At 55.8% G+C, this 25,665-nt stretch overlaps 2 protein-coding genes across 6 annotated transcripts in view; one reads left to right on the forward strand and one right to left on the reverse strand.

The window, feature by feature from the left end:
* The first annotated feature begins 764 nt into the window (after nucleotides 1-764).
* PSMG4 (proteasome assembly chaperone 4) lies at nucleotides 765-5,793 on the forward strand. Of its 2 annotated transcripts, XM_057699863.1 has the most exons (3): nucleotides 770-998; nucleotides 2,443-2,518; nucleotides 5,604-5,793. In XM_057699863.1, exons 1-3 carry the CDS (start codon nucleotides 825-827, stop codon nucleotides 5,723-5,725), a joined length of 372 nt encoding a protein of 123 aa, XP_057555846.1. In that variant the 5' UTR covers nucleotides 770-824; the 3' UTR covers nucleotides 5,726-5,793. The 2 variants fall into 2 exon arrangements, with proteins under 2 accessions (XP_057555847.1, XP_057555846.1); XM_057699864.1 differs by lacking the exon at nucleotides 2,443-2,518 and having other exon boundaries at nucleotides 765-998.
* A 1,547-nt stretch (nucleotides 5,794-7,340) lies between these two features.
* Nucleotides 7,341-25,665, reverse strand: part of SLC22A23 (solute carrier family 22 member 23) — a 143,770-nt gene continuing 125,445 nt past the window's right edge. For 2 of the 4 annotated variants that reach the window (XM_057699541.1, XM_057699538.1), the window contains 4 exons: nucleotides 24,804-25,036; nucleotides 23,288-23,320; nucleotides 22,074-22,197; nucleotides 7,341-10,856 (listed from right to left, as the gene is read on the reverse strand). In XM_057699541.1, coding sequence (XP_057555524.1) covers nucleotides 10,499-10,856; nucleotides 22,074-22,197; nucleotides 23,288-23,320; nucleotides 24,804-25,036 — 748 coding nt within the window. In that variant the 3' untranslated portion in view covers nucleotides 7,341-10,498. Of the gene's footprint in view, nucleotides 10,857-22,073; nucleotides 22,198-22,787; nucleotides 23,173-23,287; nucleotides 23,321-24,803; nucleotides 25,037-25,665 lie in introns of those variants that run through there. The other 2 variants (XM_057699540.1, XM_057699542.1) reach the window with 2 other exon arrangements.

Genomic DNA, 25,665 nt, shown 5'->3' on the forward strand with positions numbered 1-25,665 from the left:
AACCTATTGGAGATTTAAAAAGCAGAACTCTAGCCCTGACATAAAACCCAACAGTCAGTTGTAACAGAATCTGACAAAAATGGGCGGTGTGCTTTTACACACTCTCTCAACACACTGAAGCCTTCCTGTGTCAACGCCGAGTGTCCCAGGGTGACACAAATCAAGGTCCCCAGCAGGGATGACAATGGCCCCCTTTCACCTGCTTCCCACGCCTCTGAGGGGCACCCGACCTCACTTCCACTCTGCAGATGGGGAGGCTGAATCTCAGGGGTTGAACGGTTAGCCAAAGCCCACGCTTGCACAGGACATCAGCTCCGAGGGTCTGGGTCCAAAGGCGCGCCGACCACCCCCCTAACTCAGTCCATGCACTTTTCCTTTTTAGAGTTTTCCCCAATATCGCTGCCATCCTCGCGGCTAGCTGCATTCAAAGCTTCCTGCTCTTACGGGCTGCTGGGAGCAGGAGGATTTTGGAAACTCTAACCAAGCAGGAGGGACGCAGGCGGCTGCTCTGAGTGCTCGCGGTACCGACTAAACAGCGCGGGTCTCTGCGAGGCGGCGCGTCTCCACCGGGAAAGATGCTCCTGCAAGTGTACGCGGCGGTCCCCGAGGACGCCGGCCAGCCCCGCCCACTCCCGGATCCCGCCCTCCCCGGAAACCCCGCCCACTCCAGGGCCCCGCCCTTCTCCGGAAACCCCGCCCACTGCCGGGCCCGCCCCCCACCCCGGGAGCCAATGCGAAGGCGCGCTCGACCTCTCGGCGCTCGCCTGCCCGGGTCTGGCGGCGGCGGGAGCGGGTCGGGCGCGAGCGGCGGGCTTCCGGGCGGCATGGCGGCGCCGGCGGCGGCCGCGGGCGGGGACGTCTCGCTGCACAACTTCAGCGCGAGGCTGTGGGAGCAGCTCGTCCACTTCCACGTCATGCGGCTGACGGACTCGCTCTTCCTGTGGGTGGGGGCCACGCCGCAGCTGCGCAATCTCGCCGTGGCCATGTGCACCCGCTACGTGAGTGCGGCCGGGGGGCTGAGGGGATGGGGGAGGGGGCGGAGGGGAGGGGGAAGGGGGGCGCGGGGGAGGGCTGCGGCCCCGGGGGCCGGGCCGCTGGGCGCGGGGGTCTGGGCAGGGCGGCGAGGGGCTCGGGTCCGCGCCCCGTGCCCGCCCGGTGCCCGCCGAGAGACCGCGCCGTCGGCGGGCGCCAGGGCTCTCCCGGGCTGGGGCGGGGGCTCGGGGCTCCCCGGGGCCCTTCCGGTGGGGCCCTGGGGACCGGGGTCGGTCGGGGGCCGCGCGGTGTCCCGCCGCTCGGCTGGGCCTCCTCCCGCCTGTCCGTCGCGGGACCTCTGCTGTCCGCGCGCACTCGCCCGGGGGCGGCGTCGGCCCCTGCGTGTCCCCCCGGCTCCGTACGTTTACTTACGGTGCGTTTCCAGCGCAGACCTCTTTCCTGCCCGTCCCCTCCCATCTCTCTGGGGCGCGTGATGGGCGTCTCGCACTTGGCATTCAGGGGCCCCTCCCCCCCCCCCATCCTCGGGCAGCCAGCCCCTGGTACAGCAGCTCCGTGCCAACCTTGGGGACCCCCTCCCACGCTCCATGCTGCCAGTGTCCGGGACGCAGCGGGCACTGCGGTCAGCAGAACCTGCGGAATCCAGCCCCTTCTCACCGGCCTCACCTGCCACCTGGGCCAAGCCCGCGTCTCTTCTCCCTGCCCGGGCCCCCTTTGCCACCTTACGGGTGTCTCAGAGCAGCTGTAGAAAGTGCCACAGACTGGGTGCCTGAAGACAGCAGAGGCTGATGGCCTCCCAGTTCTGGAGGCCAGGGGTCTGAAGCAAGGCGTCAGCAGGGCTGGTTCCTCCCATCTCTGGGCTTCTGGTGCTGCTGGCATCTTGGTGCTCCTTGGCTGGCAGCCTCGTCACCCCAGTCCTGCTGCCAGTGTTCAGGCCTTCTGCTCTGTGTGCCTCTGTCTCTTCCCTTCTTCTGAGGACACTAGTCCTATTAGATGAAGAGTCCCTCTCACCTTAACTTACATCTCAGTGACATCTGCAAAGATCCTATTTCCAAATAAAGTTACCTGCACAGGTGCCAGGGGTTAGGACCCGGTTGTACCTCATGGAGGTTGTGGCTTGGCCTCAGCACCGCCTTGGGCCAGTTCTCCCCGGGCTGCAGACAGGCCTTCCAAGAGTCCAGAGCCTGCACTGACCTCCAGGCCCTGTCACCCTCTGGGGCACCCCTGCCCCTCTGTCTTTGCACCCACTTGCCCCTCTGGGCTGCTCCAGCCCTATGCCGGCCAGGCCTGTCTGCTGGCAGGAGAGGCTGCAGAACTAGGACGACACAGGCCCACTGCAGGGGGAGGCTGGCCGGGGACAGGAAGGGGGGTCGGGGGACCCTGGGTGCTCAGGTGATCCAGGGGCCTTGGGCCTCGCAGGTGGAGCAGCACTGCTCTTTGTTTTCCTTGCAGGACCCCATCCCCGTGTCCACCGCCCTCCTCGGGGATACGTCCGACACGACGTCTACTGGCCTCGCCCAGCGCTTAGGTAGGTCTCGAGGCTTAGGCTGCCCGAGCGCCTGAGGGGAGCTCGCTGTTGAGTGGAGCTGGGAGGCGAGTCACTGAAGGCGGAGGACTGTCTGGGCGGTGAACCCCCAGTCGCTGCAGGAAAGAAGGCCTTCGTACACTAGTCTTCTCTGGAGCTGACCTGGTACCAGCACCGTGCTCCCCGCCGGCTCCCCTGTCACCTTGGCTGCCATCCAAGCCCATGAGTGACAGGTGATTTGCTCCTTCCCCTCGAGGGAGGAGAGGGTTAGTGATGCCCACGGTGCCCAGCAGGCAGTGGCTCCAGTAACCTCTGGGAATTTAGTGGGGCCCACGGAGCAGGAGGGACCGCTCTTTGCTGTAGGTGATGTCGCTCAGAGCTTAGAAGGGAGACAGCCTGGCTTGCAGGTGGCATGAAGGGGTGTCAAGCAGGGGCCCAACGCTGAGGGCTCCAGCCTCCGCTGCACCCCGAACACGCGTCCTGTGGGTGGTTCAGGCAAGGATTGCCTGCGGCTGGTACACATGACCGCTGGGTGGTCCCAGGTGCCCAGGGACCTTGACCAGCAGGGCAGCCTTGCCCCGTCTGGCCTTTGTGTCCCAGCCATGTACAGAGCCCCGTGTCCTGGTGATGGGGTGTGGCGATGAGGCCCTGTCCCTGATTTTGAGGAGCTTATGTTGTAGTTGTGTTGATAGTGCTGTCAGCCTGATCCCTGGGGAGTGGAGAATGTGTGTGTCAGCCATTCTGGGACACACGCGTGTGGATGGCACAGCCACGTGGTGGGGGCACCACCAGCACGTTGGGGGCGGGGGTGTCATGGGCAGCCCACGGGTCGCACTAGGTGGGGTGGAGACCTGGCGGCCAGTGGCCACATCTCAGGAACGTCCACTGCACTTGTCCTTTAGCTTGAAGTTAGAGACACCTGACTAGTAACTTATTTGGTAACTTCTTATTAGGAAGCAATTTTAAATTTACAGAAAACCTGCAAGAAAGACGTAAAGGATTTCTGTGTCGTGTTTACCCGATTCCCAAGTACTGTCATTCCTTCTCTGCAATCGGGCTGCTAGTTTTTTGTGAACCACGTGGAAGGAGGTTGAAAGCCCAATGCCCCTTTGCTTCACTGCATATTTGCCGGCGTTTTGGGGTCGCACAGCCCCAGCAGGCAGACTGCGTGTGCTGGGCCTGGTGGAGGAGGGAGGGAGGCTGCAGGTTTGTGGACCTGGGACCCGTGGGTCCCCACAGTGTGGACAGAGTGCAGGAGAGGAGGCAGCGGGAGCTCGTTTGGCAAGCCACAGATAAGCTGGTTATTCCAGTGAAGTGAGATGGGCTGCCGGTGTCCTTGAGATGAGGCCTGGAAGCACTTTGTGTGCAAAAACTAGGGTTCTTTTTCTTTTTTTTGGCATTTTGTGCAAATGTTGGGGCTCTTTATGTGGTTTATATCAGTTTATAATCTACATAATTTAAACAGAACACAGGGCAAAAAATACATCCTTTCTAACTTACTGAAGTCAGATGTCAAGGGAGGCTTTTACTTGCACATACCAGCAAACCCGGCAGCCTTCGGCCACTGCCCAGCAGGGACAGGCACTTGTGGTGAGATGCTGGCCCCCCAGGGGGCTGGGGGACATGTGTGCTGAGGTCATGGAGGGCTGCTCTGCAGGGTGGTCACCTGTAGTGGAAGCATTATTACTGTTTTTTAATTAATTTGCTTTTTTGGGTCTTCATTGCTGCACGTGGGCTTTCTCTAGCTGCGGAGAGTGGAGGCTGCTCTTCATTGCGGTGCATGGGCTTCTTATTGCGGTGCCTTTCTTATTCCAGAGCAGAGGCTCTAGGCGTGCAGGCTTCAGTAGTTGTGGCACATGGGCTCAATAGTTGTGGCTTGCGGGCTGTAGAGCGCAGGCTCAGTAGTTGTAGCACATAGGCTTAGATCGAACCCATGTCCCCTGCACTGGCAGGTAGATTCTTAACCACTGCGCCACCTGGGAAGCCCAAAAATGCACTATTAACCATCGTTGGTTGTCTGGACGGGGCTGAGAAGAGACGGGTCCCGAGACAGTGTCTCGTGTGGAAGGGAGGAGTGGCCTGGGGGTGTGGGGGCTTCGGTGTGGATGGGGACCCCTTGCTCTGTGCGGCTCTGGGGGGCAGGGGTTTTGCTGCCACTGAATGCAGGCAGGCTGAGCGGCTGTGGCTCGCAGGCTCAGCTCCCCCTGCCACCTCTTTGCCTTTGCTGATGGGACTGACATGGCCACTGATGTCCGTTGGGGGAGGAGGGTTTGGCACCTGCCCCCTGTCGGGTGGGGCCCAGGGAGGAGCTATTTCACTGGGTTAAGGGACCAGTACCGCCTGGCTTGTCCTCAGGACCTGTCCTGCCTTCAGGTTCTGGGCGAGCAACTGTGCTTGATCTTTGCTGTTGGAGCAGCTCACATCAGCTCTTAATGGTGCTGTGGAAAGGAGCTAAAATGTGTGTTCCACATCCAGTTGAAAACTGTGCTTGTGTGTGTGCACGTGCACACCTGCACATATGTGTATGCAGCAGCGTTGGCTGCCCTCTGGGAGGCGGGTGGGTTGGGGGAGAAGGCAGTATTGAAGGAGGGCCTTAGGAGATGTATATTTTTGGCTGTGCCACGCTGTTTGTGGGATATTAGTTCCCTGACCAGGGACTGAACCCAGCCCTTGGCAGTGAAAGCACAGAGTCCTAACCACTGGACCACCAGGGAGTTCCCAGGACCTTAATACTTTAAATAGTTACATATTATCTGTGTTTTTAAAAAGCAGAGCAACCAGCCAGCCTGTGTGCGGAGCAGTGGGTCTCTGATGTTGGAATCTGTGAACAGACTCAGTGGGTCTGGGTGGGGCTGGAGGGTCTGCACCTGTCAGTCAGGAGGTCCCGGCGCTGTGGCCGTGGGGACCAGGCTTTCAGAACCGCTGTTCTGGATGAGGGGCGGGTCCCAGTGACTGTATCTGGTTTGCAGCCGCTGCCCGTGATGTCGTAGGAGTCAGTGCTCTCTTCTCTCCCTAAAAGGCTGCCTTCCTTTCCCAGGCCTTTCCCAGCAGTGGGTCACGAGCATCCCCATGCTTTCTCTCTTTTCAGCCAGGAAGACCAGCAAGCAGGTGTTTGTCAGCTACAACCTTCCAAACACCGACAGCAGCTTCGCATTGCTGGTCGAAAACAGGATCAAGGAGGAAATGGAGGCCTTTCCGGAGAAGTTCTAGCCAAGGTGGCAGCGAGGACGCGGGACTCGTGCACAGGGACGTTTGAATAAACGGATTGGGTCTCCTGGCTAGCAGCAGGTTCATGCTTACGTTTGTTTTTAAAGGATCGGGCTTTCTCCCCTTCCTCCCATCACCAGAGTCGGGCCCTAGGGCTGACCTGCAGGGAGGAGGAAGGAGAAGGGCAGAGAAAGTTCCTTATGGTCCTGGTGGGAGGGGCCCAGGGGGATGTGGTGGGGCTGGAGGGGCTGCTCACAGTCCTGGAGAGGAAGTTAGACTCTGCTGGGCCATTCTGTCAGGATCAAGGCCTGAGGTCTGAGGTCTGTGAGGTCTGAGGTCTGTAAGCTCCTCCCACCCTGTGTCCCCACGACCCTGCGTGTTCTCCCTGGCCTGCGTCCCACCTGCTCCCCCCACTCCCCAAGTCTCACCTCTCTGGGCCCTGTTTCCTCACCTGTGAGGTGGGAGCAGTCTCACCTGGCTGGGTTATTGCTGGAAACACTTCGTAGACCCTGGTGCCGTGGCCACCAGGGCCGGCGCCCCAGTCCCGCCTGCTGTGTTAAACGGGTCTGAGTGCGTCAGCCCTCCCCGCACCTCCTGCCCGTCTTTCCCCCACGTCCCAGGGCCCTGCTGTGTCGTCTTAATCCTCTGCCTTTTCTTGCTGCTCGAGGTGGAGTCCAGTCTTTCTGGTACACGTGCTTCTTTCCAGAAGCCAGTGTTCCTCGGGTCAGTGGCTCCTAACTAGGCTTCTGTAGCATCCCTGGGGGAGCTTTTACAGATTCCCCTCCCCAGACTCAGGCGGCCGGGGGCCCAGGCTCTGTGGGGTCGGAAAGCCCCCCGACGGGCTTCTCAGCACAGCCAAGGCCGAGGGCCACAGGCAAAGGACTCTCTGATCTTTGGGGTGCACGTGGACCCGTTTTGGCATGAGATGCGGGTGTTTTGGACCCTGTCACACGTTTCACGCCGTGGCAAGTCTCGTGTTGAGCCAGCGCGGGCAGCCAGGGCAGTGACACTTCGCCAGGACAGAAAGGCCCTTCCGGGGACCAGGCCTGGGGCTCAGGGTGCTGCCCTCCGAGGCCCTGGCGGCCGTGGCTTGGGCACAGTGGGCGCCTCTCTAGAAAGAGTGAGTGACACAGAGTCAGGGCTATGGAGAGAGTTTGGTGTAAACACTTTATTAGAGAAATATTGCTTTCTTGTTAAAAAATACTACATTAAAGAGAGTTCTGGGTTCTCAGTCTCTCCTGACTGAATCACAGTGTGAGAATTGTTTCCTCTCCAGGAACCTTCAGGCCACGCATTAGATGAGCAGGACATCCATACACAAGAGAAAAGAACTCCGAAGTTCACTGCTGCCCCATTTCTCGGGGTCTGAGAACGGCACTAAACCAGCAGTTTGATGTTTCCTCTGCTCTCTGCCTGCCTGTAAGACGAGGACTCTGCAGGCAGAGAAGCCACCCTCTGTCTCCAGGGGCAGAGCGGAGGCTGGGTTTACACAGGCGCTGAAGTAGGGACACCATGAGACCTGAATGAACAGAGTTTATTACCCGCAGCCAGTGGTTGTGAAATGCCCTTCATCGGATACCGTCAGATGAGGTAGGGAAGACATTCCAGAGGAAGTGGGTTCATGGGGCAACGTTTTTATTTCTGTACATTTACATACAAGTCCTCCCACAGTGTGACAGCTGTGACGTCATGCAGACAGGATCGTGGGAGACGGGGCAGGACCAGGCGTAGGTCTGTGCCGTGAGCAGGCGCCTCTGGGTGTTCTGTCCACACGTGGGGCTCACACAGAAACCTCTGGGTGGGGCTGAGGGGCCGGGAGGGCACGCCCACCAGCACGGCAGCCCCGCGGCGTCCCCCCTGCGGCCCGGGGACGCATCCTTTTGTGGCCCCTCAGCTGCCCTCGTTTGGCTCTAGGAAGTGGTACTTGTGGGCAGGACTTCCTCTGTGCGGTTCCTTTCTTTCTGCTCTGTGGCTGAACCAGCTTACCAGCCCTCCATCCCCTAGCTGCGAGTGATTGTAGTCTTCTAGGAAATGAACCGTGTAAAACTTTCTCACTCTGTTTCGGGTGCTGATAGGGTATCGAATGAGTTATCATTGAAAAGAACAGAAGGCAGAAAGACCGTATCTGTGCTACTTGTTGGAAGGGGTCCTGGCTCCTGGGCGGCAGGGCCAGAGGGTGCGGCCTGGTGCTGTAGGCGGGGCGGGGCCTTCCCAGGCAGCGGGCGGGGAGCTGGGCTGCGGACGTGCAACGGCAGGTGCCCGAGTGTCTCCCTGCGAAGCACGGAGGGACCTGAGCCAAGGGGTCCACGCGTGACCACGGGGGCCTCGCGAAGCAAGGCGGGACTGGCGCCTGTGGGGCTTGGGGAGGGGGCCCTGTTGCCTCATCCGCTTGGCGTGGGGTCTCACGGGGCTCAGCCCACGGCAAGCTATTCTGCTTTGGCCACGCTCACAGCTGTCCCTCAGCGGAGCCAGCAGAGCAGGAGCTCGGCCTGACCTCTGGGGGCCGCGGGAGGCAGGAGCTGGGGACCTCTCTGCCGAGACATCGCCTGCCTCACACCTGCTGGACTTTGGTCCTGGCAGCCCCGCCCTCGCAGCCAGCGTCTCTCCTAGTCCAGGAGCTGGTCCTGAGCACCGAGCTGACAGTGCTGGTCTCTGCCCCCAGCATCTACTGTTGTCATTTAAGATGGAGCTCGGGCCTCAGAACAGGGGTCTGGGAGTGCTGTGCGAGCGCCCGCCTTCCTGCAGGCGCTGGCTGCACCCTGCAGCTTGAACACCACCCCTGCGGGTCTGCACGGCCTGCGGTCTGGTGAGCAGCCTGGCCGGTGTCCCGCTGCTGGGGAGACAGGTGCAGACACACCTGGCAGGTGCGGCCCAGGGACCCTGTTGGCTCTTTCCCCTTCCATGTGTCCCAGCGCCTGGCACGGCACGTCGTGTCCTGGACAGGGGCCCTCTGAGAAAGGCTGAGGTACATCCTAGATTTGGCACTCGAGCTGCACAGGTGTAAAGAAAGGCCTTGTAGATTCAGGTGACTGCGGACTGACGCTGAAATATGGAGCAGAAGTGACTTGAGACCAGGGAGGGCCCGGAGGAGCTGGGCTGGGGACGGGCCACATAGCTGGTGGCCCAGGGGACCGTGCGGCTAGCTTGCTGGAACCACACAGGCCTGAGAGTTTGCTCACCGCACGAAGTTCTCACTGAGCCAGCGGCTCCCACCCATGTCTGCCAGCTTGTAGGAGCGCTGTTGGGGGGACAGTGAGACACAGACTGAGGGGACAGGAGGGGAGTGAGGGGCTTGTGTCCACCTCTCCCCGGGCCTCGGAGTCTGAGCAGCTGTGGGCTGGAAGTCCCCTCGCTGCTTCACACGGACCCGGGGCCATGCTTTCCCTGGAAGAATAGCCCACGGCAAAGACGCCACACGTGGGGAGGTGGACCTTTCCAGAAAGAACCCAGGCTGTGCCCAAATCGGTGTGTGCGCTGCTACAAGGCAGCACCTGCCTGGCCAGTGAGGGTTGTTTCTCAGCATCTCCTGCATCTCCTCTGAAACAGCCCCAGACAGGTGCAGAGGGCCTGACCTGGGAAGGCAAGAGGACAAAGTGAGGAACATGATGGAACCCTCAGACACGGGGGATGGGGAGGGGTCTCGAGCTTTGGTGAGTTATTGCTTCTCTCAGTTGGTCCTGATACTCTCGGGGACTGAGGTCAGTTGGACTCCCCAGTGAGGAGCCCACCCCTCGCCCCCAGGCCCAGCTCTGCGCTAACGGACGCAGAGGGCACGGGACCATCCCCCGCAGACTCTGGGGTCTCCGCTGGTGGCCAGCAGAGCCAAGGCCTGGTGACATCAAGCTGGTGATTTCTGCGTGGTGTATGTTCAGGATGCGGCTGGCGGACCATATTTGCGAGAGCACACCTCCCTCCTGGGGGGCTGCCTTAGTCGTCTATTTAGTTATTTTCCTATTAGTTTTAGTTCAGGAAGTAGCTGTGTGTTCAAGGCGTGCTGGCAGAAAAGCAGACTGTGCAGGTGGGGCCTTTCCTGCTGGAGCTGAACCGGGAGGAAGGGTGGTAGCAGGAGGCTGTCTCGGGCTCGCTGCGGCTGCTGCTCGGGAGCTTTGCTGGGCAGTCCTGCAGTGGGAGACTGTGGCGGTGCCACCACATGTTAAGATTTCTGGTGACGTGGTTAAGCGTTTCCCCCAGAGGGCTTCCAGCCTCAAGTATAAAAGGATGATCTCGAAGGAAAGACGAAGCTGGTTTTAATGATATCGTGAGCTGCCTTCCCCTAACACATGGAGCAGAAGCTCTTACCTTACAGAAAAATCCTTTAAAAACCATACACAGACTCCAGCAAGACCCTAACCGTGTACATTTCAGTCGGAAGAAAGCACAGCCGTGGGAATGCTGCAGGTGGTGGCTGGTCGGTCTCTGCGCACAGCCTCGGGGACAGCTGGCTCTGAGGGTGTGGCCGACCTCCTGGGGAGCCTGGGCTGCACGGTCCTTGAGGCACGTCCTCGGCCGCTGAGTCCCTCTTCCCGAGGAGGTGGCTCTGTGCTGAGATCAGTGAAGGGAAGGGAATAAAGTGCTTCTTGTAAAAATGACCAAAATAAATACAAACATTTCATGGCAGAAAAGAAAGTCTTTGAAGGGTCATTTGCAAAGTCTGCTTCCTCAGACACGCACACCTCAGAGTTCCGCAGGGGTCCCCGCACCAGCCTCTGCGGAGTGGGGTCTCCCACGGCCGTGCTCAGCCTGGTCCGCCCGGGCCCCCGGCACCCCGGGGCCCAGCTACATGGGCCGCCCGCCGTTGGCCGTGGCGCCGTCCGGCAGCCCGTCTCCTGCGGCGGCCACGTCGTGCAGCCCCGAGTAGTCCTTGAGCTCGGCGTTGGTGAGCAGGAGCGGCTGCTCCCCGCGTCGGGGCGGCAGGAGCGGCTGGCGCGTGTAGTGCTCGCCGTCGGGGATGCTCTCGGGCAGGCTCTGGCCGCGGCTCTCGGGCAGCAGCAGGAGGCAGATGATGCAGATGAGCGTGCAGCAGGCGAAGATGATGTGGTGCAGGAAGTAGCCCTTCTGGTTGTGCAGCTCGATGATGGGCGCCGTCAGCATGCCGAAGCCCGCGCTGGCCAGCACCAGCCCCAGCCCGCCGCACCTGTGGGGAGCGCACAGGTCAGCGGTGGGCTGGACCCACACGGGCGCGGGGCTCCTGGCACCGCCGCACGGCCTGCGTGCCTGACACCCCAGCCACCTGCACCTCCTGCATCTGCTACCACTGCTCAGGTAACCTTTCCTCATCAGCCCAAAACGTCTCACTTTGTTTTGAGAGGCGACTTTATAATAAATACCACTGTAAGGGGAAAACTAGTCTCACTTGCCATAAATAACATACCGTGTTGAGAAACAAAGTGTTATCAATTTATGCCATTTTCCCAAGACTTGCTCTTCATTTAGAAGGGGGGGGGGGGTGGCTGGGGGTTCCACAAGGCATTAAAGACACGTTGACAGGAGAGCTGCCCAGATGGCGGAGCAGAAAGACCCTGTGCTCCCCTCCTCTTACAGGGATGCCAGACTCACAGCCATCGATGAAAAGGACCGGAACCTGCTGGAAAAGGTCTACAATGGAAGATGTAAAGAAGGAACCACAACGAGATGGCAGAAGGAGTGGACTCAAGACATAATCAAGTCTCATGACCCCCACCAGGCAGGCAGCCCACCAGCTGGAGAAGAATCAGATTGCCAAGCTTCTCCCACAGGAGCGAGTGCTGAGCCCCATGTCGGGCTCCCCAGCCTGGGGGTCCTGAACCAGGAAGACAAGCCCCCAGAGCATTTGGCTTTGAAGGCCAGTGAGGCTTTTAGGAGTCCCAAAGGACTGAGGGAACAGACACTTTCTTCTTAAAGGGCGCACACAAAATCTCACGTGCACTGGGACCAAAGGCAAAGCAGTAATTTGAGAGGGGCCTGGGCCAGACCTGCCTGCTGGACTTGGGGAATCTCTTGGAGAGGCGGGGGCAGCTGCAGTTCACCCTAGGGATGTAGATACTGGCGGCAGGTGTATTTGGGAGCTTTCTACCCTGTGGACATGGTGCTGGCTCTGAGACCTGTCCCCACCCCACAGCCTGCAAGCTCCAGTGCTGGGATGCCTCATGCCAACCAGCCAACAGGGCAGGAACACAGCCCCACCCAGCAGCCAAGCTGCCTGAAGACTTGCTGAGCCCACAGCCACCTCTAGACACAGCCCTGCCCACCAGAGGGCCAGGACCCAGCTTCACCCACCAGTTGGCAGGCACAAGCCTCTCCTGCCAGGAAGCATGCACAAGCCTCTAGACCAGCCTCACTCACCAGGGGGCAGAAACCAGAAGCAAGGGAAGCACAATCCTGCAGCCTGCAGCCCCCACCTGCTGACAGCAGACCAGTGCAAGCTTCAGGACACACTGGACCCCGTACCCAAATGTGTTAGGAGATGGCCCCACCTACAAGTGATCCTACACCAGCTCTGAGATCCCTGGGCCCTGCAGCCAGACTCCAGGACCCAGCTCTTCCTGCCAGGAGTCTGGCACGAACCCCAGGACCTGGCTTCACCCATCAGTGACCCAGCACTAAGCTCCAGGGCCCTCCTGGGGTTTTGTAGTCAGCTGCCTCCTGACCAGGCCCCACCAGCCAGCAGCCTCCACACAAGGCAGAGCTTGGCAGTCAGCCAGACTGGGTGCCCACCAGGCCACCCACACAGCCCACAACAGGAGGATACATGCAGCCCTCATGATGGGGGGAATCCCCTAGAGCATACAGCTTGGGTGACAATGGGGAGTGCACTGCTGTGACACACAGGACGTCTCCTGCAGAGGCCACTTCTCTGAGGTTGAGAAATGTAACCTACCACACACACAAAATACAAACAGCAACTCAGACAAAATGTGGCAGAGGAACACGTTCCAGACAAAGGAACAGGCTAAAACCCCAGAACAACAACTAAGTGAAGTAGATTGGAGATAGGCAATCTACCCAGGAAAGAGTCCAGAGTAATGACGGTAAAGATGATCAAAGGACTCAAGAGAAGAGTGGATGCACAGAGAGAGAAGTTAAAAGTTTTTAACAAAGAGTTAGAAAATACAAAGAACAACTAGACAGAGATGAAGAGTACAGTAATCAAAGTGAAAAATACACTAGAATGAATCAACAGCAGACTAAAGGATACAGAGGAATGGATCGGTGAGCTGGAAGACAGTAGTGGAAATCGCTGCTGCTGCTGCACAGAAAAAATGATAAGCAGTGAGGGCTGCTTGGCTGGGACAAAGCCAAGCACACGAATATTCACATCATAGGGGTCCCAGAGGGAGGAATGAGAGAAAGGTGCACAGAACACATCTGAAGACACAACAGCTGAGGACTTATTTAACCTGGGAAAGGAAACAGACATCCGGGTCCAGAAAGCACAGAGTCCCAAACAGGCTCAACCCAAAGAGGACCACACCAAGACACACTGTAATTAAAATACCAAAAAATAAAAATAGACTATTAAAAGCAGCAATGGAAAAACAGCAAATAACATACAAGGGAACTCCCATAAGGCCATCAGCCGATTTTCCAGCAGAAACTGCAGGCAAGAAGGGGTGGCATGATACATTTAAAATGATGACAGGACAAAACCTATGACCAAGAATACTCTACCCAGCAAGGCTCTCATTCAGATTTGATGGAGAAATCAAAGCTTTACAGACAAGCAAAAGCTGGAAGAGTTCAGCACCACCAAACCAGCTTTACAACAAACGTTGAAGGGACTTCTCTAGAAGAAAAATAGAAGGCCACAACTGGAAACAAGAAAATTATGAAATGAAAAAACTAACTGGTAAAAGCAAACATATAGTAGAGGTAGGAAATCATCCACAAACGAAGCTGGTGGGGGGGAGGGGGTTAAAAGGTAGAAGTAGCAAAATCACCATATCCACAATAAGCAGTTAAGGGATAGACAAAACAATTAGATGTAAAATATAATGTCAGAAACAGTAACCATGAGGGGAGAAGAGTACAAATGCAGGGTTTTAAAAATACATTTGAAATTAAGAGATCAGCACCTTAAAACAATCACGTGTATATACAGACTGCTATATAAAAACCTCATGGTAACCACAAACCAGAAATCTATAATAGATATATCACAAAAAAGAAAAAGGAATCCAAACATAATGGTAAAGATTGTCATCAAATCACAGAAGAAGGAAACAAAAAGGGAAAAAAGACCCCCAGAAACAAATCCAAAACAAGTTTGAACAAAATGGCAATAGGAACATACTTATTGATAATTATCTTAAGTGTAAATGGATTAAATGCTCCAACCAAAAGACACAGACTGGCTGAATGGATACAAAAACAAGACCCGCATCTATGCTCCCTATAAGAGACTTACTTCAGACCTAGAGACATATAGACTGAAAGTGAGGGTTTGGAAAAAGGTATTCCATGCAAATGGAAATCAAAAGAAAGCTGGAGTAGCAATACTTAGACAAAATAGACCTTAAAGACTGTTATGAGAATCAAAGAACACTACATAATGATAAAATGATCAACCCAAAAAGAAGATGTAACAATTGTAAGTATATATGCACCTAACGTAGGAACATTTAAGTAAATAAAGCAAACATTATCAGACATAAAGTGAGAAATGGACAGTAACACAATAATAGTAGGGGACTTGAATAGCCCACTCACATCAATGAACAGATCATCCAGATAGAAAATCAGTTAGAAAACACTGACCTTATATGACATGTTAGACCAGGTGGATTTTATAATTACACATAAATATATAAATATGTATGTTCCATCCAAATGCAGCAGAATACACATTCTTTTCAAGTGCACATGGAACATTCTCCAGGATAGATCACATGCTAGGCCACAAAACAAGCCTCAGTGAGTCTAATAAAATTAAAATCATGTTGAGTATCTTTTCCGACCACAACAGGATGAGACAGGAAGTCAACTACAAGAAAAGAACTGCAAAAACACAAACACGTGGGGGTTAAACAGTATTCTACTAAACAACCAATGGGTCACTGAAGAAAGTAAAGAGGAAATAAAATAAATACCTAGACACAAATGAAAATGCAAACACAACAATCCAAAACCTATGGACACAGCAAAAGCAGTTGTAAGAAGGAAGTTTACAGTGATAAAAGCTTACCCCAGGAAATAAGAAAAACCTCAAATGAATAAACTAACCATACTCTTAAAGGAGCTAGAGAGAGAACAAACAAAACCCAAAGTTAGTAGAAGGAAAAAAAATCATAAAGATCAGAGCAGAAATAAATGAAATAGACTAAAAAAAGAACAAAACAGAAAAGATCAGTGAAACTAAAAGCTGGGTCTTTGAAAAGATAACATTGATAAACCTTTAGCCAGACTCATCAAGAAAAAAAGGGAGAGGGCCCAAATCTATAAAATCATAAATGAAAAAGAAGTTACAACTGACACCACAGAAATAGAAGCATTGTAAGAGACTACTGTGAACAACTATATGCCAATAAAATGGTCAACCTAGAAGAAATGGACAAATTCTTAGGTACAATCTCCCAAGACTGAAAGAGGAATAGACAATATGAACAAATCAATTACCAGTAATGAAACTGAATCAGCAATTTAAAAATTCCCAATAAACAAAAAAGTCCAGGACCAGATGGCTTCACAGGTGAGTTCTACCAAACATTTAGAGTTAACACCTATCCCTCTCAAACTATTCCAAAAAGTTGCAGAGGAACACTTCTAAATCATTCTACGAGGCCAGCATCACCCTGATACCAAAACCAAAGATATCATAGAAAAAGAAAATTACACGCCAATATCACTGATGAACATAGATGAAAAATCCTCAACAAAACATTAGCAAACCAAATCCAAAAGTACATCGAAAGGATCATACATCATGATCAAGTGGGATTTATCCCAGGGATGCAAGGATTTTTCAGTATTCACAAATCAGTTTGATACATCACACTGACAAACTGAAGGATAAAAACCAAATGATTATCTCCACAGATTCAGAAAAAGCTTTTGAGAAAATTCAACATCCATTTATGATAAAAACTCTCCAGAAAGTGGGCAAAGAGGGAACCTACCTCAACATAATAAAGACCACATATGACAAACCCCCAGCTAGCATCATGCTCAATGGTGAAAAGCTAAAGTATTTCCTCTAAGATCAGGAACAAGACAAAGATACCCACTCTCGCCACTTGCATTCAACATAGTTTTGAATAAAAGTCCTAGCCAGAGCAATCAGAGAAGAAAAAGAAAAAGAATCCAAATTGGAAAGGAAGAAGTAAAACTGTCACTGTTTGCAGATGACATGAAACTATATATAGGAAATCCTGAAGATGCCACCATAAAACTACTAGAGCTCACTGATAGTTGCAAGATATAAAATATACAGAAATCTGTTGCATTTCTATAAACTTACAACAGACTATCAGAAAGAGAAATTAAGAAAACAATCTCATTTACCATTGCATCAAAGATAATAAAATACCTAGAAATAAACCTACCTATTGCAGTAAAAGACCTGTACATGGAAAACTGTAACTTGCTGATGAAAGAAACTGAAGATGACAAAACAGATGGAAAGATATGCTGCATTCTTGGATTGGGAGAATTAATGTTGTTGAAATGACCACTACCCAAGGCAGTCTACAGATTCAGTGCAATCCCTATCAACATACCCATGACATTTTTCACAGAACTAGAACAAATAATTTAAAAATTTTTGTGGAGAACATGGAAGACCCCGAATAGCCACAACAATCTTGAGAAAAGGAGAGAGCTGGAGGAATCATGGTCCCTGACTTCAGACTATACTACAAAGCTACAGTAATCAGAATAGTCTGGTACTGGCACAAACACAGACACAGATCAGTGGAACAGAATAGAAAGCCCAGAAATAAACCCACACACTTATGGTCAGTTAATCTAGGACAGGAGGCAAGGATGTACACTGGAGAGAAGACAGTAAAGGACTCGTCCCTGGAACACCCACGGCACATACTGTGCTCCATAAACACTGGGTTGCTGCAGGTCAGACCACCCTGGTTCCTTGGCGGGAGGGTTACGGGCCCAGTGAACAGGGTGGCGTGAATACAATGACCCTTACAAAGAGCAGTGTGACTGACTCCACCTGGAAGGTGAATAAATGAGCACCTAAACCAGCTGCTCAGTCCCCATGAGTCTGGCCACTCCAGGAGGCCACACAGGACATAGGGGGCACTGGGATAAAGGGTGTGTTTTACGGGCCTTTGATACCAGTGAGACATCACTTTCTCCAAAACTCCCTGGTGTCCAGCGGGCTTTCCTGTGACTGAGTGTGGACGGTGCTGTGGAGCATGAGAGGCTCCCTGCTCTGAGCAGTGTGTGCTCACGTGGTCAGTGTACAGGGAGGGTGCAGCCCACAAGGGAAGACGTGCATGGGCTCCTGACCGAGGAGCCGGCCTCCACTCAGAGTGCAGGTGAACCACTCACACTAATATGCTAGGTTAGCAGGTCACGTCAAGTGAGGTGAAATGTATTTGCTTTACGGTAGGATTCGATGACATGCTTTTAAAAAGTACCTATGTATCTACAAACACATACATGTACATGTGTGTATGTAACATGCAACATAGTTTTACGTATTTTTTCCCACAAGACCAACTTGGTTTTCTATCAAGGATACCTTGAAATTAGTAAGATTAGGAACAACTGTGGCAGAACCTGGTTTTCCATTTTTGACTCTGTTTCTTTTAGAATAAATCTCAGTTTAGAGAATGGGATCATTACGTGCTTGGTTGTAAGGTGCCAACTTCATTTTTTTCCCTGTAAATGCTGACTCTGTACGTTTTCTGCTTTTCTCCAGGTTGTCACGAGAGGGCAGCACACGCTCATGTTTAAATAGGAGCACGGCCGCCTGATTTACAGATAGAGGAGAACCAGGGCAAGGCTGCCTCCTTGTGCTTCAGGAGCAAAGGTTTTCCCTGGGCATCTTTATTTACGAGGAATAATACTAACTTACTTTAAGGACAGAACGATAGGTATACAGGCAGATTTCTTAGAGGCAGCAAGCTTGAATTAAAAATTCTGGAATCTTCAGAAAAAAATAAAAAGAATAAAAAATAACAACAAAAAAAGAAAAAAAGAATCTTCAAATCATCCTTGAAACATGCGAACCGCGGCATCTTGAACACAGAAAACAAATCCTCCTGTTTTCCACGTCCTCCTCTGTATGACTTAACTTGTCTTTATTGCCTTTCTGTGAGGTCAAGGATGAACAAATATTTCTGCCTATCTTTACAGAAATAAATATCACTGCTAAAAATATTCAGGTAGGAATAATTAATAACACCAGTTGTCACTTACTGAGGCCAGACCCTCTACGTACATTCTGTCCCCCTACCCGTCCCCCCACGACAAGGCTGTCATGACTCGTCTCGTTTGGGGGCAGAGTTGAGCCCAGCTCTTCAGGACCACACAGGACCGCAGGTTCCCCGCCTGCTGAAGGCCTGAGTCTGGGGCTCTGGGATGCGTCCTGCACGCTTTGGCTGTCCCCTGTCCTGTCTGTTCCCCTCCTGCGGTTTAACAGCGAGGATTACCCATCATCCCCTCGGCTTCAGGTCACTCACTGAGCATATGTTATAAACATTTATGTATGTTTTTAAGACACAAACTGCAAAAGGAGTTAAATGGCCCCACGTCGTTATGCACAGGCCATCTTTGTCCCTGATGCCCGTTCCTGACGCGTGTCTGGAGCAGTGACAGCGGGTGGGGGGGCAGATTCCACTGGAGTGGGAACAGGGAGGAGTCGGTCTGAAGGATGGTCTCCGAGGAGGCAAGTGCCCGGAAAAAAGATGCCTGGAGGAAGGGCTGGGGTGCCTGAGGGGAGGGGAGAGCTCCGACAGAGAAGGGGGTGGACGGCCAGGCAAAGGAAACAAAAGCAAAAATAAACAAGTGGGACCTAATTAAGCGTATTAAAGTTAAAGGTTTTGCACAGTAAAGGAGACCACTGACAAAATGAAAAGACAGCGTACTGAATGGGAGACGATATTTGCAAATGATGTGACCCATGAGGGGTTAATACCCAAAATATATGAACAGCTCACACAGCTCCATATCAGAAACAAACAACCACAACTGACACATAAGCAGAAGAACCGAAAAGGCATTTTTCCAAAGAAGAAATGCACATGGCCAACAGGCACACGGACAGATGCTCAACATCGCTAGTCATCACGGATGCACATCAAACCGCAGTGAGATACCACCTCACACCTGTCAGAATGGCCGTCGTCACAAAGAGCACAAATAACATGTTGGTGAGGATGTGGGGAAGAGGGAGCCCTCGTGCGCTGGGGGTGGGAATGGAAATGGTGCAGCCACTGTGGAAACCAGTATGGAGGCTTCTCAAAAAACTGAAAACAGGACTACCATATGACCCAACAATTCCACTCCTGGGTATATATTAAAAAAAAAAAAAGTACTAATTCAAAAAGATACATGCACCTCAGTGTTCACAGCAATATTACTGACAATAGCCAAGACACAGAAGCCATCTCAATTTCCGTTGACAAATAAAAATGTGGTGCATATATGTATATATATAATGGAACAGCACTTAGCCATAAAAAAGAACGAAATTTTGCCGTTTGCAGCATGGATGGACTTGCAGGACATTATGCTAAGTGAAATAAGTCAGCAAAAGACAAACACTGTCTGATATCACTTATATGTGGAATCTAAAAAACACAGCGAAGTAGGGAACATAAGAAAAAGGAGTCTCACAGATGGAGAGGACAAAGTAGTCAGTGGTATCCAGGGGGCAGGGGGAGGGGCAGCACAGGGTGGGGAGTAAGAGGTACAAACTACTGGGTATAAAATGAGCTGCGAGGATGTACAACATGGGGAATACAGCCAATATTTTATAATTTACCTTTAAATATATAATAACCTTCAAAAATCGTGAATCACTGTGTTGTACACCTGAAATTTATATAATATTGCACATCAGCTATACCTCAACAAAAAAGAAAAAAGAAACCCCACAACCAGGCCCTGGCGCTCAGGGAGCCTGAGGAGGTGAAGCGGCCGGTCCCTGCCGCCAGCGCCTGCCTCCTCCCCGAACCCCCACTGCTTTGTGAGGGGCCACGGAAGACATCGAGGCCCCGGGGACCCACCCGCAACTTCCAGGTGACACTGGGCCTGCCACACCAAAGCCACCAGCTGCCTCTGCACCAGCCGGGCCCCGCTATTCCTGCCGGAGCCCAAGGGCACGGGGCCTGCAGAACTGCCCACCCCCGAGGCCACGGGCCTGGTGGGTGAGAAGCACCTGCTGTACCTGGAGGCCGCGAGGGGGGTGGTGCCTCCACCGGCAGCATCCGGTGGGCACTCGGGGGACAGCTGTCACTTGTGGACGGCCGATACCCCGAGCCTCTGTGCAAAGACCTCATCCTCCTGTTTGCTTCTCCTTACTCAGTCCCTCACCTGCACTACTGCTGCTGTTCAGAGGGTGTGTTTGTAACACAGTGCTGTAGGAAAGGCTAGTTCTCTTTCAGGAAACATGAAGCTCGCAGAGCTGAGCGGCCCCTCCCAGCTTCTCCTGGGTTCACCCGTGAGACGTCGGGGGAGGGCAGGAAGCCCATCTCCTCCCAGCAACTCTGTGGGACTGTCCCGGGGTGGACGTGCAAGCAAGGGCCAGGACGAGGGGTGCCCGGCGGGAGAGTGACTCGCCGGCCACACCAGAAAGCCTTCCGTCCCCACCAGGAGATCCCCGCCCCCGCCAGACCTCATCCCTTCCTCTGCAACTATAAAGGCATCACCGAGGGTCAAGCAGGTATTGTTTCTAGTTTGCCATCCTGCAATTTGACCCTGAGAACATATTTGTTGAATTTCTATCCCCAAAATAATCTTTCGAGGTTTGCCTCAGAGAGGAAAAGGATACTGCGTTTCCTTCAGTTCAGCTTGTTCGGCAAAATCTAATGATGATTCATGAGATCTGCCGACTGCTGGAGTGAAGGGTGGCCGCCCCCAGAGAGGGAGACAACCACACAGAGGTCTGACCTTGACCTGAAAGAGCCCTGCTTGCTGGGCTCCTCTGTAGAGGAAGGACATTTAACTGGTAAAGAAAGACGCCGAGGGGCTGCTGTCTGCCTGGGGCGCGTCACAACGTCCGCCTCACGTCGGGTGAAGCAGAGAGCTGAACCAGGGTGAGTTACTTGCATTTAATTGCCTTTTCTTAAATCTACCGTTTCCTGGCATCCTGTTCCCCGGGTGCGGGGCAGCCTTCAGGCTCGGCGTGTACGTGAGAACCTGGCAGGATGAATCAAAGTGAGGCCCGTGAAGATTCTCCGTCGCCTGACGCCCACGGACGAGGGAGGGGCGCGCGTCTGCACGGCACCAGGGGCTGAGATGGTCAGTCCCGGGCATCCTGCCTCCAACGGGACTGGCCTCCGCGTGTCTCCACGTGGGGAAGCGGGGCTGAGAGGATGCTGTCATGCTGGCTTCTGGGCTTTACCTCACAGCTGAGTAACTGCCTCACTCACAATTATATTTTAATAAAGTGTGTGCGCTTGACAAGCTAAGGATGTTCCCACACCAAGTTCAGGGGCTCAGCCGAAAGTCACAACAGCCGTGACCAGGAAGACAACGTGACCGCAGGGAAGTGATGCCTTTACAAATGGAAACCCTTCCACGTCACTGTAACCTCAGCAGCGCCGAAGGGTGTGCACACCCTCGTACCGCTGCCCGGGACGGCGCCGGGCGGAGCAGGCCCCCCGCACGAGGGAAGCAAAAGCTGCTGCGTGCAGGGCACCCCGCCTGCAGGAAATCGGACCCACTGCGGATGCGTGGGGCCGGTCTGCACACTCGGCCGCTGCCGGACACACGGGGGTTCTTAACAGAGATTTGTCAGACAAGCCACTGATGCAACCTGCTGGGCTTTCTGCCTAGGAGGCCTTCCCTTGGACTACAGACATCACCTCTCAGGCCAGTAGAAAACCAAGGCCCTTTTTACTCCACTTTTTATGTGAAACAGACTTTCTGCTGAGCCCTCCTAGGAGACTGGACAGCGTGCGACGGGCTTTTCCAGGCCCTGCCGTGTTGTTTGTACCCTAAGGCTCCCCGTTCCTCCAGCCGCCTGGACAGGACCCGGGGTCCAGTTCTCACTTGACTCTGGGTTTTCCGGGGGTCAGGGCAGAACAGCAGTCTGGAAGCTGACGCCCAGCACAGGCCCCACCTCGTCTGGAGGCCACGCCAGAGCTGGTGGCTGGTTCACCGGGAGCCGTGCCAGACAGGCAGCCCTCGCCCCACCCTCCTGTCCTCAGAAGAACCCCCCCCCCCCCAGAGGCGGCCTGCCACGCACCTGATTACCGTGGGGGTGATCTCGGCACAGAAGAGCACGCTGAGGCTCCCCACTGCGTGGGAGGCAAGCATGCCCACGACGGAGAAGGTGATGGAGAACTGGTCCTTAACGCGGTCACTCATGCCTGGGGGAGAACCAGGGGGTGGTGAGGGGGGCAGAGGGGAGGGAGGACGCTGGGGGCGGAGGGAGCGGGGCGGGGGGGAGGAGGGCGGCCTGGGGCCGATGGAGGGTCTTCCCTCCTCCCCCCTGCCCGGTTTGAGGGGCAGGCCCGGGAGATGCAGCGGCACATGCAGGCGTGGGGGTCAGAGCCTCCCAGCAGGAGCCTTGGTCGGGTTCCCGCGGGTCCCTGTGGGTCTAGAATGTGGGGCTCAGGCTGTAGCCTGAGCCAGAAGCTGTAGCCTAGAGCGGCTGGGGGGGAGGGAGCCTGCTGGTCTCCCCAGTGCTCTGGCAGCGCCCTCCCAGCCAGCCTTCTGGGTCAGCTCCAGAGAGCCTGGCCGTCCTGGCCTCGGGCCTGACCAGCCCAATACAAGGGACAGGGCACCCCAGGCTTGATTCAGGGGAACGAGAACTCAGATAACCCCAAGAGAACTTATGGGCGTGGAGGGAACGTGCTGGACCAACTCGAGCATCTTGCCCGTGGGACCTCACGCCATGTGGCGATGGGCGGGGCGTGGCGAGCTGCTGGGGGCGTACATTTGGGGTGCAGCCCGGCTCCCCACAAGGCTGCATCGGGAGCCCTGGCGTCACGGGCTCGGTCAGGCCAGGCACGCGGGCAGCCGTGTCGCGTGCTGGGCAGTGGCTCTGCCGTCCCCCCAGCCGAGAGCAGCAGGCAGGCGAGGCTCACAGGCAGGGACGGCGGCTTCCCCGGGCAGCGCGGCCAGCATGCCTCCAGCGCTGCCAGGCCTGTCCCCGAGACCCTGCACCGCAGCGGGGGCTGCTGGGATGTGCTGCCTGCTGGTGCCAGGGGAAGGGGCGAGGGCAGCGTGCAAGGCAGGCGTGAACGGGGAGGGGGGCAGCCAGGCTTTCTAGAGGCAGGAGGGACAGAGAGGACAAGTGGATGCGTGTAGTGTCCAACCTACGGCCAACTTCAGCTGCAACTCTTGGGGCGGAAGACGGAGGGGAGAGAGAGGAAAGGGAAACCACAGGTCTGTGAGTCTTTGTGGAAACGCCCTTCAAGTGCAATAAACAGACGCCCGCCCGCGCTGGGGGCTCACCTGAGTCTGGGTGCTGGCTGTACTTCCCAATCACTGGGCCACGGAAACGGCGGCGGATGAGGATGAAGGTGGGTGGGGGGAGAAAGAAAGCAGGTCAGGACGGAAGTTAGGACCGTGTGCTTCCACGTGACTGGTTTCTAAGTGAACCTCCTCTGGGACCAGCCTTGCTGCCAGCCCCACTTGGAGAGCCCAGCTGATGCCACCAAGGGCCAGAGAGCAGGAGGGATGTGGCGCAGACATGGGGGAGGGTCCAGGGCATTTGACCAAATGCAGCCCCTCCTGTTCAGAAGGGAGGGCTGGGGCCCCTCCGGCCTGGGAGCCTGGGGAGGACGCCAGCTCCGGAGAGCAGGGCCCCTGCCACGGCGCCCGCCCTCAGGCCCAAGGGTGAATCTGTGTTCAAAGTTACTCAAGTCACTGCTGGTCTGTGCTCAGGGCACCAAGCGTGGGGAAGACCCAGCAGACGGCATCAAGGTGCCCTTGCAGCCTGGTCTCCTGGGCGTCTCTGCTCAGGGACTAAGGGCTGCTGTGAACCCGGGGCTGCCACCCCCCCCCCACGTCCGCCCAACCCGCGGGGGCCGTGGAAGGCTCCGCAAAGGGCAGTTGGGCGGCCCCACCAGGGGACAGACCCCGTGTAGTCACAGCTGAAAAGAAGACCAGTCTCCCGGCAAGATGCGGAACGCCCACGAGCTTGCCCAAGTCAGAAAGCTGTTCCTGAGTCTGACCCTGCCTGTTCTAGAATCCAGGTTGCACAACACGGCTGAGAAAGGCCTCAGTTTTTTCTTTCTCTTCCTCTGTTCTGGAGACTCACGCCCCACCTTGGACATCCTGCAGACCTGAAATACTAGAAGGCTTTTTACTTTCTCAGCAGCTCTGGTGGGATTCTGCCAGCTCAGGAGGGAGGCAACTGGTCCCCGCAGTGCCCGCGTCCACGGGGAACGGTCCTGGGCGAAGGGCAGACTGGGCTGCCTGCTCCTGCCTGGCTCCCAGCGGTCAGATCCCCCGGGGTCCCTCCCCGCCTGGGGGGCTTTTGTTCGCCAGGAGCGGCACTGAGCGTGCCTCTTAGAGCTGAGCGGGCCACGTGGATTGTGTAGCTTCTCTTTAAATTACTTTTAACATTTACTGAGAAACTCCCCGGCCCCAAAAGCAGCTGACAAACTTGGGAACACGTACTGAAAAGCAGTGTCCCAGTGCAAGGGTGTCAAAGTGTATTCATCTCGCCCTTGATTTCACTCCTTTGCTCCTTGTCCTGGGACGGATCACAAAGGGACAGTGTGGCCACCAGGACAGCGAGGGCCCCGCGTGCCAGGGGGCCTGGGGGTGAGTGGGAGGAGGGGAGACCGCGCACGTGTTCCACGGAAGCGCGTTCTTCCCAAAGCAGCCGCCTCCAGCCGTGGGCTCTGGGAGGACAGCCCCGGTCCCCGGGAGCCTCCGGCTCCCCCAGGGCTGCCGGGCGCCCCGCCTGCGTGCCGGGCCCCGCCCGCCGCCCGCCGCCCGCCCGCGGCCCCGGCCCACTCACGGTTGAGCAGCCCGAGCTGCAGCAGCGAGGCCAGGGCCGTGAGGATCATGAAGAGCAGCAGGCCCCCCCGGCGGCCCAGGAACCGCACCACCAGGCACATGGCCAGGCAGGAGGCCAGCGCGATGCCGGCCGCCGTGTAGTAGTCGGCGTAGAAGTTCTCGAGCAGCGGCACCTTCACCTCGTGGCCCATCATGCTGCGCGCGAAGCAGTGGTGGATCCCGAAGCCGGTCAGCCTGCGGGCACAGGGCGCGTGGGGGCGGGGCGTGGGGGGACACGGCGTGGGGGGCGGGGCGGGGGGGACACGGCGTGGGGGGGACACGGCGTGGGGGGACACGGCGTGGGGGCGGGGCATGAGGGGGCACGGCGTGGGGGGCGGGGCGTGGGGGGGACACGGCGTGGGGGGCGGGGCGTGGGGGGACACGGCGTGGGGGGCGGGGCGTGGGGGGGGCGCGCCCGGGGGGGGGGCCCCGGAGCACGGGAGCGGGGCGCGTGGTGGGGATGCGGCGCGTGGGGGGCGCGGCGCATGGGGACACCATGCCCTGTCCAGCAGCAGGGCAGCGGCTGGCCGGGAAGGTCGCGGGGAACGCACGACAGAGTGAGGCACAGAGCGCGCTTCGGGGAAGGGCCGGTGAGGCCACCTCCCCTGCCGCTGCCTGAGGTTGGCTGTGGGCGTAGCCGTGGGGAGGCCCCTGTTCAAACCCCGTCTCCCACGGAATCCAGCTGTGAGGCAGCCGCCCCCCCGGGTCCCTGCGTTTGGCCCACATCGTGGGCACCGAGGGCCCATCAGACCCACTTTCCAGGCGGCCGACAGGCTGAGGCGCAGCCGGTGGGCACGGCCTGCGAGAGGCGCTGCCCGTCGGCA

Source organism: Hippopotamus amphibius, chromosome 11 (assembly GCF_030028045.1).
Source record: "Hippopotamus amphibius kiboko isolate mHipAmp2 chromosome 11, mHipAmp2.hap2, whole genome shotgun sequence".
Taxonomy (NCBI): domain Eukaryota; kingdom Metazoa; phylum Chordata; class Mammalia; order Artiodactyla; family Hippopotamidae; genus Hippopotamus; species Hippopotamus amphibius.

Excerpts from the sequence above, each read along its gene's own strand:
- PSMG4 (XM_057699863.1), top strand. The coding sequence starts at position 825 with ATGGCGGCGCCGGCGGCGGCCGCGGGCGGGGACGTCTCGCTGCACAAC. Across the intron at positions 999-2,442 it reads TGGCCATGTGCACCCGCTAC|GACCCCATCCCCGTGTCCAC; the intron begins GTGAGTGCGGCC and ends TTTTCCTTGCAG. Across the intron at positions 2,519-5,603 it reads TGGCCTCGCCCAGCGCTTAG|CCAGGAAGACCAGCAAGCAG; the intron begins GTAGGTCTCGAG and ends CTCTCTTTTCAG.